Source organism: Jaculus jaculus, chromosome 4 (genome assembly GCF_020740685.1).
Source record: "Jaculus jaculus isolate mJacJac1 chromosome 4, mJacJac1.mat.Y.cur, whole genome shotgun sequence".
Lineage (NCBI taxonomy): Eukaryota > Metazoa > Chordata > Mammalia > Rodentia > Dipodidae > Jaculus > Jaculus jaculus.
The window spans coordinates 153,381,281-153,394,622 of record NC_059105.1 but is presented as its reverse complement, the minus strand read 5'-3'; the positions used below and the strand labels follow the sequence as shown (position 1 = coordinate 153,394,622).

Here is a 13,342-nt window from a genome sequence, read left to right as displayed (position 1 = left end):
CCCCTTCCATCCTCCCGGCCTCCAACTGATGACCCACTTAAATCTTGGATCATTTCCATTGCGGACATTTGACCTCCCAGAAGTTTCTGGGAACGTTAACTCAGTTCTCACAGCTCTCTCTGCTTCCAGAAGGCAGTGTTGTTCTTCAGTATATTAGCACCCTTCCTTCTCTGTATACCTCGAGGTATTTAGGCTTGGGATACCAAGATACTGTCTGCATTGCACTTTTGGCTACTATCTTACTTTTCTCATCACTGTGACAAAATATGCAACAGAAACAACTTAAGAAATGAAGGATTTGTTTTGGCTCATGTGGTCCTTCCATCGTAGCTGAAAGGCTGGTGGAGTTCATGGTCATAGGAATATATGCTGGAGACATCTCACATCTTGGCAGATCAGGGAGGGTACACCTGCAGAATAGAATCAAAAGCAGCACTTCCTCCCAGGTCCACCATGGTGGCCTGGGTCTTTCTGTGTCCACAGACTCCCAAACAGTCACTAACTGAGGACCAAGTGTTCAAACATGAGCCTGGGGCTGGCAGTCCACATTCAGCCACAACTGCTATTACAAATAATACTGCTATGCACAGTTGTATAGTTGGGCCTTGTATTTCGAGGTCCTATCTCTGGAGTCAATCAATCACCAATGGAAATTACTCAGACAAGATCGATTGTGTTCAGTGGTGTGGCTGTAGACTAGAAAATATTCAGAAAAAGACAAAAAGAAAGGATCTGAACGTGTATAGATTCTCTTGTCATTCCTTAACAATACAAACAGCTATTTACATTACATTAAGTACTTAGATAGGATTAAATATTATAACTAAAAATGATTTAAAATATAGGGGAGGTGTGCACTGGTTAATGAGCTGGTGCTGTGACACTATATAAAAGACTTGGGGGGCTGGAGAGATGGCTTAGCGGTGAAGCGCTCGCCTGTGAAGCCTAAGGACCCCGGTTGGAGGCTCGGTTCCCCAGGGCCCACGTTAGCCAGATGCACAAGGGGGCGCACGCGTCTGGAGTTCGTTTGCAGAGGCTGGAAGCCCTGGCGTGCCCATTCTCTCTCTCTCCCTCTATCTGTCTTTCTCTCTGTGTCTGTCGCTCTCAAATAAATAAATAAAAAATGAACAGCAACAACAAAAAAGACTTGGTTTTAGGGTCACAGGCAGGAGAGGTCCCAGAACCAATTCACCATTGACACTGAAGGACTGCACAGGCTCCGGTGTGAGTGCTCCGGGGCGGAGGCTGTGAGTACAATGGCCGAGTCGTCCCGAAGGAGGAGCAGCTTGCTTTGCAAAGTGTCTGCACGCGCCACACCGCCAAGTGGCCGTGAGCGCTTGTTTAGTTCTCTCTCCTTTTGCATGTGTGTGATGTGAATATATGGGTGCAGACTAGTTTTCCTGCTCATCCTAAAATGTCTTAACAAAATTACCTGCTGACAAAAGGTTAATGTTTAATCACAGAAATTATAATGCTTTGAAGAATTCTTTCTTGAAAGAAAAGCTTCATGTGTGGAATCTCTGAATGGTACTTTAACTGACAACTCGTTGTGGCCTCAGTTTTCATTTTCTTTAAAAAGATGAAGAGAAGCCGGGCATGATGGCACACGCATTTCATCTCAGCACTCGGGAGGCAGAGGTAGGAGGATCGCCATGAGTTCAAGGCCACCCTGAGACTTGATAGTGAATTTCAGGTCAGCCTGAGCTAGAGTGAAACCCTATCTTGAAATCCAAAACAAAACAAAACAAAACAAAAAAAAAAAAAAAAGGACTAGAGAGATAGCTCAGAGGTTAAAAGGTACTTACTTGCAAAGCCTGGTGGCATGGGTTTGATTCTCCAGTGCCCACATAAAGCCAGATGCACAAAGATTTGCAGTGGCAGGAGGTCCTTGCACACCCCTACTCACTCACTCTGTCTCTCTGTCTCTCTCAAATAAATAATAAATTTAAAAAAAAGAAAAAAAATTGGTTGGTTTTAGATAAAAGACACAAAATTTGTTTATAATATATTTTTCAATTGGTAGAAAAAAATCTTTATTTATTTATTTATTTTTTTGCTTTAGAGAATAACTCATTTTTACTATTCTGGTTGAATTTCCCAATTCTACTTAGGTGTACTCTTTTAGAAATGTGGGCACAATATAAAATGGTTTAGAACAGGGTCACTCTCTGCAGATAGTTTCCTTGAAATGAAGTTGTCATGGACTTAACTATAATGCAGTTAAGGCCAGAGGGAAAGGCAGCATGGTAACCTATGCAGGAAGTTTGTTCTAAAGCCAGGCCGACACATTGACTGCTTCAGTGAAGGGATTGCAGGGCTGTCGCTACTGTAGAAAGGACGAGGACCCGGACCACTGTGGTGTGCTTCTCCAAGCCCCGTGACAAACAGCCTCAGCTACATGGCTCGTGAGCGAGTGCTGTGTGGATGGAAAAAGGTGGAGAAAGAATACTGTCCCAGTTTGTGCAGTTACAAAAATGCCATAGACTGGGTGGCTTAAACATCAGGCATTTACTTCTGATTTCAGGAAGCTGGAAGTCTGAGATAAAGTGCTAACAGCTCTCATGGGTGGTGAGGTCCTCTTCCTGGTTTATGTGGGTGTTCTGCCCATGTCCTCAAATGAACTGCTTTTTACAAGGATAAAATCTCATCAGGAGAACTCCACCCCAGTGACCTTTCTTCTTTCCAAAGACCCATCTTCCATTAGTATCGCAGTAGGACTAGAGTGTTCCACACAAGTATTTGATGAGGGCATGGCATTCACTCCAAAACAGCCTCTGAACTGACTTCACTTTTAGCATCAGCATTTGGCACTAGGGTTATGTGTATGATTTTTAGGTTTTTTTTAATTGTTGAGTGAGGGACTTAAATCCTTAAACATGTCTAAATCCCTAATGAATCCCTTAAGAAATCCCTAAAGATTTCTTTTAGCTTCAACAGCATCTTAACACGGTGGTTAATTCTTTTTTTCCTTTGAATGAAACAGATTCTTACTGATACCTGATCACTCCTCACAGCGAAAACTGTACGGGTTTGCTTTTCTCCTACAGGCTTTTCTTGAAGTATTATTTGCCTATCACAGAATTCACCTATTTTATTTTTAAAATAACTGTGTGGCTGGCTTTACATGGATACTGGGGAATCGAACCTGGGCTGGCAGTCTTTTTCCATTTCATTTCCCCAGGCCTTCATTTATTTTTCTTTTTCTTTTTAATTTTATTAACATTTTCCATGATTATAAAATATAGCCCATGGTAATTCCCTCCCTTCCCACCCCCACACTTTCCCATTTGAAATTCCATTCTCCATCATATTACCTCCCCATTACAATCATTGTAATTACATATATACAATACTAACCTATTAAGTACCCTCCTCCCTTCCTTTCTCTACCCTTTATGTCTCCTTTTTAACTTACTGGCCTCTGCTACTAAGTATTTTCCTTCTCACGCAGAAGCCCAATCATCTGTAGCTAGGATCCACATATGAGAGAGAACATGTGGCGCTTGGGTTTCAGGGCCTGGGTTACCTCACTTAGTATAATACTTTCCAGGTCCATCCGTTTTTTTGCAAATTTCATAACTTCATTTTTCTTTACCGCTGAGTAGAACTCCATTGTATAAATGTGCCACATCTTCATTATCCACTCATCTGTTGAGGGACATTTAGGCTGGTTCCATTTCCCAGCCATTATAAATTGAGCAGCAATAAACATGGTTGAGCATGTACTTCTAAGGAAATGAGATGAGTCCTTTGGATATATGCCTAGGAGTGCTATAGCTGGGTCATATGGTAGATCAATCTTTAGCTGTTTTAGGAACTTCCACACTGTTTTCCACAATGGCTGGACCAGATTGCATTCCCACCAGCAGTGTAGAAGGGTTCCTTTTTTTCCACATTCCCGCCAACATTTATGATCATTTGTTTTCATGATGGTGGCCAATCTGACAGGAGTGAGATGGAATCTCAATGTAGTTTTAATCTGCATTTCCCTGATGACCAGTGACGTAGAACATTTTTTTAGATGCTTATATGCCATTCGTATTTCTTCCTTTGAGAACTCTCTATTTAGCTCCATAGTCCATTTTTTGATTGGCTTGTTTGATTCCTTATTATTTAACTTTTTGAGTTCTTTGTATATCCTAGATATTAATCCTCTATCAGATATATAGCTGGCAAAGATTTTTTCCCATTCTGTAGGTTGCCTCTCTGCTTTTTTCACTGTGTCCTTTGCAGTGCAAAATCTTTGTAATTTCATGAGGTCCCAGTGATTAATCTGTGGTTTTATTGCCTGAGCAATTGGGGTTGTATTCAGAAAGTCTTTGCCCAGACCAATATGTTGAAGGGTTTCCCCTACTTTTTCCTCTAGCAGTTTCAGAGTTTCAGGTCTGATGTTAAGGTCTTTAATCCATTTGGACTTAATTCTTGTGCATGGCGAGAGAGAAGAATCTATTTTCATCCTTCTGCAGATATATATCCAGTTTTCAAAACACCATTTGCTGAAGAGGCTGTCTCTTCTCCAATGAGTATTTTTGGCATTTTTATTGAGTATCAGGTGGCTATAGCTACTTGGGCTTACATCTGGGTCCTCTATTCTGTTCCACTGATCTACATGTCTGTTTTTGTGCTAGTACCATGCTGTTTTTGTTACTATGGCTCTGTAGTATAGGTTAAAATCAGGTATGGTGATACCACCAGCCTCATTTTTGTTGCTCAGTATTATTTTAGATATTTGAGGTTTTTTTGTGATTCCAAATGAATTTTTGGATTGCTTTTTCTATTTCCATGAAGAAAGCCTTTGGAATTTTGATAGGGATTGCATTAAATGTGTAGATTGCTTTAGGTAAGATTGCCATTTTCACGATATTGATTCTTCCAATCCAGGAACAAGGGATGTTTCTCCACTTTCTAGTGTCTTTTGCAATTTCTCGCTTGAGTGTTTTAAAGTTCTCATTGTAGAGATTCTTTACTTCCTTGGTTAGGTTTATTCCAAGGTACTTTATTTTTTTTGATGCAGTTGTGAATGGGAGTGATTCTCTGATTTCATCCTCTGTGTTTTTGTTGTTAGCATATATGAAGGCTACTGATTTCTGTGTATTTATTTTGTATCCTGCTACATTGCTGTAGGTTTTGATCAGCTCTAACAGTTTGCTAGTAGAGTCTTTAGGGTTCTTTATGTATAGAATCATGTCATCTGCAAATAATGATAACTTGATCTCTTCCTTTCCAATTTGTATCCCTTTTATGTGTGTCTCTTGCCTTATTGCTATGGCTAAGACTTCCAGAACTATATTAAATAAAAGTGGGGACAGTGGACACCCTTGTCTTGTTACTGATTTTAGTGGAAAAGCTTCCAGTTTTTCCCCATTTAGTAATATGTTGGCTGTAGGCTTGTCATAAATAGCTTTTATTATATTGAGATATGTTCCTTCTATTCCCAGTCTCTGTAGGACTTTTATCATGAAGGGATGTTGGATTTTGTCAAATGTTTTCTCTGCGTCTAATGAGATGATCATGTGATTTTTGTCCTTCAACCCGTTTATGTAATGTATTACATTTATAGATTTGCGTATGTTGAACCATCTCTGCATCTCTGGGATAAAGCCTACTTGGTCAGGGTGAATGATCTTTTTGATATATTCTTGTATTCTGTTTGCCAATATTTTGTTGAGAATTTTTGCATCTATGTTCATGAGGGAGATTGGTCTGTAATTTTCTTTTTTTGTTCTATCTTTGCCTGGTTTTGGTATCAGGGTGATGCTGGCCTCATAGAAGGAGTCTGGTAGAATTCCTTCTTTTTCTATTTCCTGGAAAAGCTTAAGAAGCAATGGTGTTAGCTCTTCCTTAAAAGTCTGGTAAAATTCAGCAGTGAATCCATCCGGGCCTGGGCTGTTTTTAGTTGGGAGATTATTGATAACTGTTTGGATCTCCATGTTTGTTATAGCTCTATTTAAGTGATTAATCTCATTTTGATTTAACTTATGTAGGTCATATAGATCAAGGAAATCATCCATTTCTTTCAGATTTTCATACTTTGTGGAGTATATGCTTTTATAGTATGTCCCTATTATTTTTTGAATTTCTCTGGAATCTGTTGTGATGTTACCTTGTTCATCCCTGATTTTATTAATTTGTGTCTCTTCTCTCTTTCTTTTGGTCAGATTTGCTAAGGGTTTATCAATCTTGTTTATCCTTTCAAAGAACCAACTCTTTGCCGGGCGTGGTGGCGCACGCCTTTAATCCCAGCACTCGGGAGGCAGAGGTAGGAGGATCGCCATGAGTTCAAGGCCACCCTGAGACTCCATAGTGAATCCCAGGTCAGGCTGGGCTAGGGTGAGACCCTACCTCAAAAAAAAAAAAAAAAAAAAAAAAGAACCAACTCTTTGTTTCATTAATTCTTTGGATTGTTCTTTTTGTTTCTATTTCATTAATTTCTGCCCTAATCTTTATTATTTCTTCCTGCCTACTGATTTTTGGTTTGCCTTGTTCTTCTTTTTCCAAGGCTTTAAGGCAAAGCATTAGGTCGTTTACTTGCGACCTCTCTAATTTCTTAATGTAGGCACTTAAGGCTATAAATTTACCTCTTAGAACTGCCTTCATTGTGTCCCAGAGATTTTGGTATGTTGTGTTCTCATTATCATTTGACTCTATAAAGTTTTTGATTTCCTTTTTGATTTCTTCATTGACCCATTCATCATTTAGTATTGTATTGTTTAGTTTCCATGATTTTGTGTATGCTCTATAGCCTTTCTTGCTACTGATTTGTAGTTTAATTCCATTGTGGTCAGATAGAATGCAAGGAATTATTTCAATTTTCCTGAATTTGTTAAGATTTGCTTTGTGTCCTAATATATGGTCTATTTTGGAGAATGTTCCATGTGCTGCTGAAAAGAATGTATATTCTGCAGCCTTTGGATGAAATGTCCTGTATATATCTGTTAAGTCCATTCCTTCTATGACCTCATTTAGTCCAGATGCCTCTCTGTTTATTCTTTCCCGGGATGACCTGTCAATTGATGAGAGTGGGGTGTTAAAGTCACCCACCACCACTGTGTTTGGTGTTATCTGTGCCCTTAGTTCTAATAGTGTTTGTTTGACGAATTTGGGAGCCCCCATGTTAGGTGCATATATGTTTAGGATTGTAATGTCCTCCTGTTGGAGTGTGCCCTTAATCAATATAAAGTGACCTTCCTTATCTTTCTTGACTAACGTCGGACTAAAGTCTACCCTGTCTGATATTAGGATAGCAACCCCTGCTTGTTTTCTAGGCCCATTTGCTTGAAACACCGTCTTCCAACCTTTCACCCTAAGGTAATGTCTATCCTTTGTAGAAAGGTGAGTTTCTTGGAGACAACAAATTGTAGGATCCTGCTTTTTAACCCAGTCTGCGAATCTATGTGTTTTCGTTGGGTCATTGAGGCCGTTGATATTAAGAGATATTATTGAAAGGTGTGTATTTATGTTTGCCTTTTTTTTTTTTTTTTGTGGTTCTGGTTCTACATGTGTTCTCTTCTGTTAACTAGTATTTGAGTATTGCTTGTTTTTTTCTAGGTTCCTTATATGTGTGCTTTTCCTTTTGTTCAGCATGGAGGATTCTATCAAGTATTTTCTGTAGAGCTGGTTTTGTCTTCAAATACTCCTTTAACCTGCTTTTGTCATGGAATGTCTTTATTTCTCCATCTATTAGAATGGATAACTTTGCAGGATAAAGTAACCTTGGTTGACAGTTGTTATCTTTCAGAACTTGGAATATATCACCCCCCAAGCCTTTCTGGCTTTAAAAGTTTGTGTTGAATAATCTGCTGTAATCCTGATACGCTTACTTTTGTAGGTACTTTGATTTTTCTCTCTAACTGCTTTCAATATTTTTTCTTTGGTGTGTGTGTTTGGAAGTTTGATTATAATATGGTGAGGAGAGGTTCTTTCCAGGTTTTGTCTGGCTGGGGTTCTAAAGGCTTCCTGTATCTGTCTTGGTACCTCTTTCCCAATTTTGGGGAAATTTTCTTCTATGATTTTGTTGAAGACACCTACTATGCCTTTTGAGTGAAATTCTTCTCCTTCTACTATGCCCTGAATTCTAATATTGGATCTTTTCATAGTATCCCGAATATCTTGAAATTCCCACTCATACTTTTCTATAAGTTTGTCTTTCTCTTTGTTGGCCTGTATTAGATCTGCCACCTGGTCTTCTAGGTTAGATATTCTGTCCTCTCCTTCATCCATTCTACTGGTGAGATTTTCTACAGAGTTTTTTATTTCATTAACTGTGTTCTTCATTGCTAGTAAGTCTGACTGTTTTTTCTTTATTATTTCTATTTCCTTATTTATGTCTTGTATTGCCTTCTTTATTTCATGAAATTGGTATCCTGCATCTTCTTTGATTCCTTTGATTTCCTCTTTAAGTTCCTCTTTGACTCCTTTGATTGGTTCTCTGACTTCTTTGAACATATTTTTAATTTTTTTTGTTCATTATTTATTTATTTATTTGAGAGCAACAGACACAGAGAGAAAGACAGATAGAGGGAGAGAGAGAGAAAATGGGTGCGCCAGGGCTTCCAGCCACTGCAAACGAACTCCAGATGCGTGCGCCCCCTTGTGCATCTGACTAATGTGGGACCTGGGGAACCGAGCCTCGAACCGGGGTCCATAGGCTTCATAGACGAGCACTTAACCGCTAAGCCATCTCTCCATCCCTCTTTGAACATATTTACAATCATTCTTTTGAAATCTTTTTCAGGCATTTCCTCTAACTCATTCTCACTGGAGGTCATTTCTGATGCATTAATACTTTTAGGTGGATTTATATCTTCTTGCTTTTTAGTGTTTCTTGTGTTATAATGTATATATTTTTGCATCTTGGATTAAGTTAATGCTTGGATTTTCTAGCTAGCTGGGTATTCTTAGCTGTATCAATTGATTTGATATTATGTATTTTTAGGGTAGGAGCTTAAGGTGTTAGATGTGTCTCTTAAGACTCTGATAGTATCTGCAAAGGTGCTCCTAGGGGCTGAGTTTCCCTGCTATGGGAGTATTCAAGTAGGCTGAGTGGAATAAAATACCGGTAGATTCTAAAAGTTAACTAAACACTGTACCCATTCAGTCAAAAACAGTCCCAAGTATGTATGCCAGAGTAGTTATTATAACAACCAGATCCTCTATCAACACAGAGGTTAAGATTTCTGGTCTGTTGAGGGATTTCAGTCAGCTTGTGACCAAGTGAGACCCTTCCCTGGTGCAAACCCAGTTACCTTGGATGAGTTTGGTCTCAGTCAAGTTGCTGCCTGGGTCGTCTGGCTGCTGTTCTGATTTCTGGAGCTGGGCACTGGCTTTTCCTGCGGGGCAAACCAAGCCTGGCAACTGTGGCCCTGCATATCAGCACCCCCGCTGCTGGAACTGCTGCTGCTTCTGGGTCTGCTGTTGTTGCCGCTCCTGGGTCTGCTGCTGCTGGGGCCGCTGGTGCTGGTTCCGAAGTTGGCAATGTTGCTGCCGAACTCTGCTCCTGCTTGGGTCCCGCTGTCAGCCCAAGTTGGCGTGGCCGGGTCCGGGGCTGCTGCTCTGTTCGCTGGAGCTGGGCTCAGGCGGTGGGGGAGGGGAGGGAGCCGCGGCTGCTCTGGTTGTCTCGCTGTTCCACGCGTTCTTCTACCTCGCGGTCTGCTCCTCCGCTGCTCGCTGCCGCTCTCCCCTCACGTGTCCTGAGCTGCGGAGAGCGCGGTGTGAGGGAAGCGCCCGCACCTGGCTTTTCCTGCGGCTGGAGCCGAGCCTGGCGGCTTTCTGGTGCGCGCCGCCGCCGCCGCCGCCGTGGTTGGCGGAGCTGCAGGGGCCGCTTTTGCCAGCCTGTGCGGGCTCTGGATGCTCTGGATCTCTCCTACTTCTCTGCTGCCGCTTCAGTTTCGTATACACCTCACTTTTTAGTAAAAGTGTGTATTTTGCTGAGGTTTTTTGGTCTTTTTCCCCCCCCAGGCTGCTTTGGCGTGGTACCTACGCGGCCATCTTCAAAACTATCTCTCATCTATTTTTCAAATGCACAGTTTGATGAGCTCAGTATGTACACAGCTGAAGAGGTGCCACTAAATCTTGGTTTAGAAATTTTATACCACTTCAGAAAGTTGCACCTGTGCCCATTTAAATCAGTTTCCCCTTTTCTCCAGGCCGCCACGGATTACTTCCATCTCTTAACTTTGCCTATCATGTTAAGTGGCTTCTCTTACTTAGCATTATACTTTTCTAGGTCTTCCGTGTGTTGCAAGTAATTTGACCCTCTGTGTTGCTGAGTAGTATTCCTTGGTGTGAATGTACACCGCATTTTGTTTATCAGTGAACTAGTTTATTAAATGAAATTGTCTTCATTTGCAGCAGATAGGATCATTTGCATAGTCGTCCCCTGGACCTGTTTTCTCCCCTCTTGGGTAAATTTTTTTTAGAAACTACCAAAACTGTTTAAAAATGGTGTGTCTGTCTGTTCCACTAGTAGGTGCAGGTTCTGATTTCTGTGTGTTGAAAGGGTTTTGGCTGCCGTCGTTCAGTTGGGCATGCACTGGCACGTCATCGCAGTTTTAATGCTCATTTCCCGAGCGATGAGTGATGTCACTTGAGGTCCACAATGCTTTTCTTCAAGCAATAGTGCCACTGCTGGAAACAGCTTTTAGGACTCTTTATTTGAAATAGGTTAGACTAGCTTTAATTGGGGGCTGTTTTCCTATTTTTTTTTTCCATTCATTCTTTCTTAGTTTACTTAGATTTATACTGAGCTTATTTTTTTTTACATGCATATTGTAGATTGTAGGCTAGAAGTTAGGCAGGAAGTTAAATATAAACATCTGAAGTTTAAGGGCAAGGAAGTCTGTTTTAAGATGCTGAGTTGTTAACCCTAGTTAAAGCCGTGTGCGTGAACGTAACCGCTAGGGAGCAAACATGAACCTGAGATCCTAAGAAGTAACGTTGAGTAGCCACAAAAAATTGTCAGGGGTGCACTGAGGCCAGGAACCCAGAAAGTCTTGAAGGAAACATGTTCATACTGCTGATTGGCCACCAATTTGTGCTTGCCTGAATGAAATGTCCATTTTTAAAAATATTCCTCATCATTATTTTAAAAAGCATACATGTGCCTTATAGGAAATTGAATCTCCACAAGGTTAATGATACCTATGCTGTTGTTTCTTATTGGACCAAATACTTATGGCTTGGCATTTGCTTTTTTGCTGAACTAGTATGAGTTTTAATCATTAAACATGTGATTGTTTTTCTTTTACTAATTTCATACATAGTTGTATTTTTTCTGATTCTGTTACATACATTACAAATATTGTCTTAATAAACCACACCAATATGTGCATTTTCTTTCATTCCTAGGCAAGTACTGTGGTCTGGGGTTGCAAATGAATCATTCAATTGAATCAAAAAGCAGTGAGATCACTGTGCTGTTCATGAGTGGAATCCATGCTTCCGGACGAGGATTTTTGGCTTCATACTCAGTCATAGATAAGCAAGGTAATTTTCATCTTATGTAGTGGTACCCACGTGTTATAATTTCTGACAGTAAAAACGAAACGTTTCTTCAACTATCTGTTATTTGAGATTAGAATAGAGGAAACAGACTGAGAAGGTAATAATACATACACTAATTGACATGGAATACACCAAAAAGACTTAACAGCTACTCCTTCTATAAATTCAACAAAATTAGAACCATTTGAGAATTTTAGGAATTCAGTGTAGTAACTTTACAAGTCCCTACGCTTGCTGTTCCTTAGTAGAGGTAAATACTAATTTCTCTCTTTTACGAAATCACAACACAAACTGTAGTAACTTTGAAATCTGAAATATTGAGATGTGCCGTATCAGTTATAGTAACCATAGTTTACCAGGTAACAGTTGTGTTGAAGGCTGTATCATTGCTTACAAAACCCAAGCCCTAGTGCCTCCAGCAGTACCCCGGTACTAAGTTAGAACACGACACTCATGGAGTCTCTTCTGAACTGTTAGTATTGAGGAACTGAAGGGTGTGTGGATTAAAAGCAGAGATGTCAAATAGAATAGAACCCACAGTCTAGCAGAGTCTCTGATACGACCTGCAGGAAGCCTGCCAGGAGTCTGGGCTGCTGTGGCTCATATTCATTGCCTCCGTCCTTAGGAGGCACCATGGCCGGGGCTGCGGAAGTGTTGCTAGTAGAGCATGGCCAGGCAGCTGCTTGCACTAGAAGGTGGTCATTTTTATGTTCAGCAGTAGGTTAACTTGACCACTTCAAATTTAAAAACATGGCTTTCACTTCATCCTGTACTGAGAAGGTTATCGGGCTTTCTCCTAGGTGTGAGGGTGCCGAGCGCTGGAAATACTGAGGGCGGAGAAAGCTCTTCTTTGACCATGGTGGTTTACAGGGGTTTTAAACATTAGTTCATTTTTATTGACAACTTCCATAATTATAGACAATAAACCACGGTAATCCCCCCGCACACACACACACTTTCCCCTTTGCAAGTCCATTCTCCGTCATATCCCCTCCCCCTCCCAGTCAGCCTCTCGTTGATTTTGCTGTCACCATCTTTTCCTCCTATTATGAGGGTCTTGGGTAGGTGGTGTCAGGCACTGTGAGGTCATGGGTATCCGGGCCATTTTGTGTCTGGAGGAGTGCACTGTAAGGAGTCCTACCCTTCCTTTGGCTCTTACATTCTTTCCTCCACCACCTCTTCTGCAGTGGACCCTGAGCCTTGGAAGGTGAGAGAGAGATGCTTCAGGGTTGAACACTCCTCAGTTTATAGTTTTGCTTAGAGCTCTAAGATGGAGAACAGGGTGTGTGCTAGTGAAGAAAGATCTGCTTTCTGATTGTTTGTAAGCAAAGGAGTAAGATGAGAAAGCTGACCACTCATTGAAATGGAAATGGAAGACGCTAGCGATACGACTTTAAATGAACAATTAATGTTTCCGACAAATCCAAGAAAGTTAAGACAGTGATATGGCAAGGGCACTGGGAACCCCTGAAATCAAAACCAGCCTTTGGCTGGGCTTGGTAGCGCACACTTGCAAACTCAGTGTTGCAGTCCGGTTCACATTGCTGGTAGAAATCACCCAACCAAGATCAGCTTGTGGGAAAAAGAGATTTATTTTGGCTTACAGGCTTGAGGGGAAGCTCCACAATGGCAGGGGAAAACAATGGCATGAGCAGAGGGTGTAACATCACTCCCTGGCCAACATAAGGTGGACAATAGCAACAGGAGAGTGTGCCAAACACTGTCATGGGGAAACTGGCTATAATACCCATAAGCCTGCCCCCAACAATACACCGCCTCCAGGAGGTGTTAATTCCCAAATATCCAGCCAGCTGGGAACCTAGCATTCAGAACACCTAAG

At 41.1% G+C, this 13,342-nt stretch overlaps 1 protein-coding gene across 1 annotated transcript in view; it reads left to right on the top strand.

Moving 5' to 3' along the window:
- Dcbld2 (discoidin, CUB and LCCL domain containing 2) overlaps positions 1-13,342 on the top strand; it is an 85,512-nt gene that overhangs the window by 36,288 nt on the left and 35,882 nt on the right. The window contains exon 3 of the mRNA XM_045148236.1: positions 11,347-11,484. Within this exon, the coding sequence (XP_045004171.1) occupies positions 11,347-11,484 (138 nt within the window). The remainder of the gene's footprint in view (positions 1-11,346; positions 11,485-13,342) is intronic.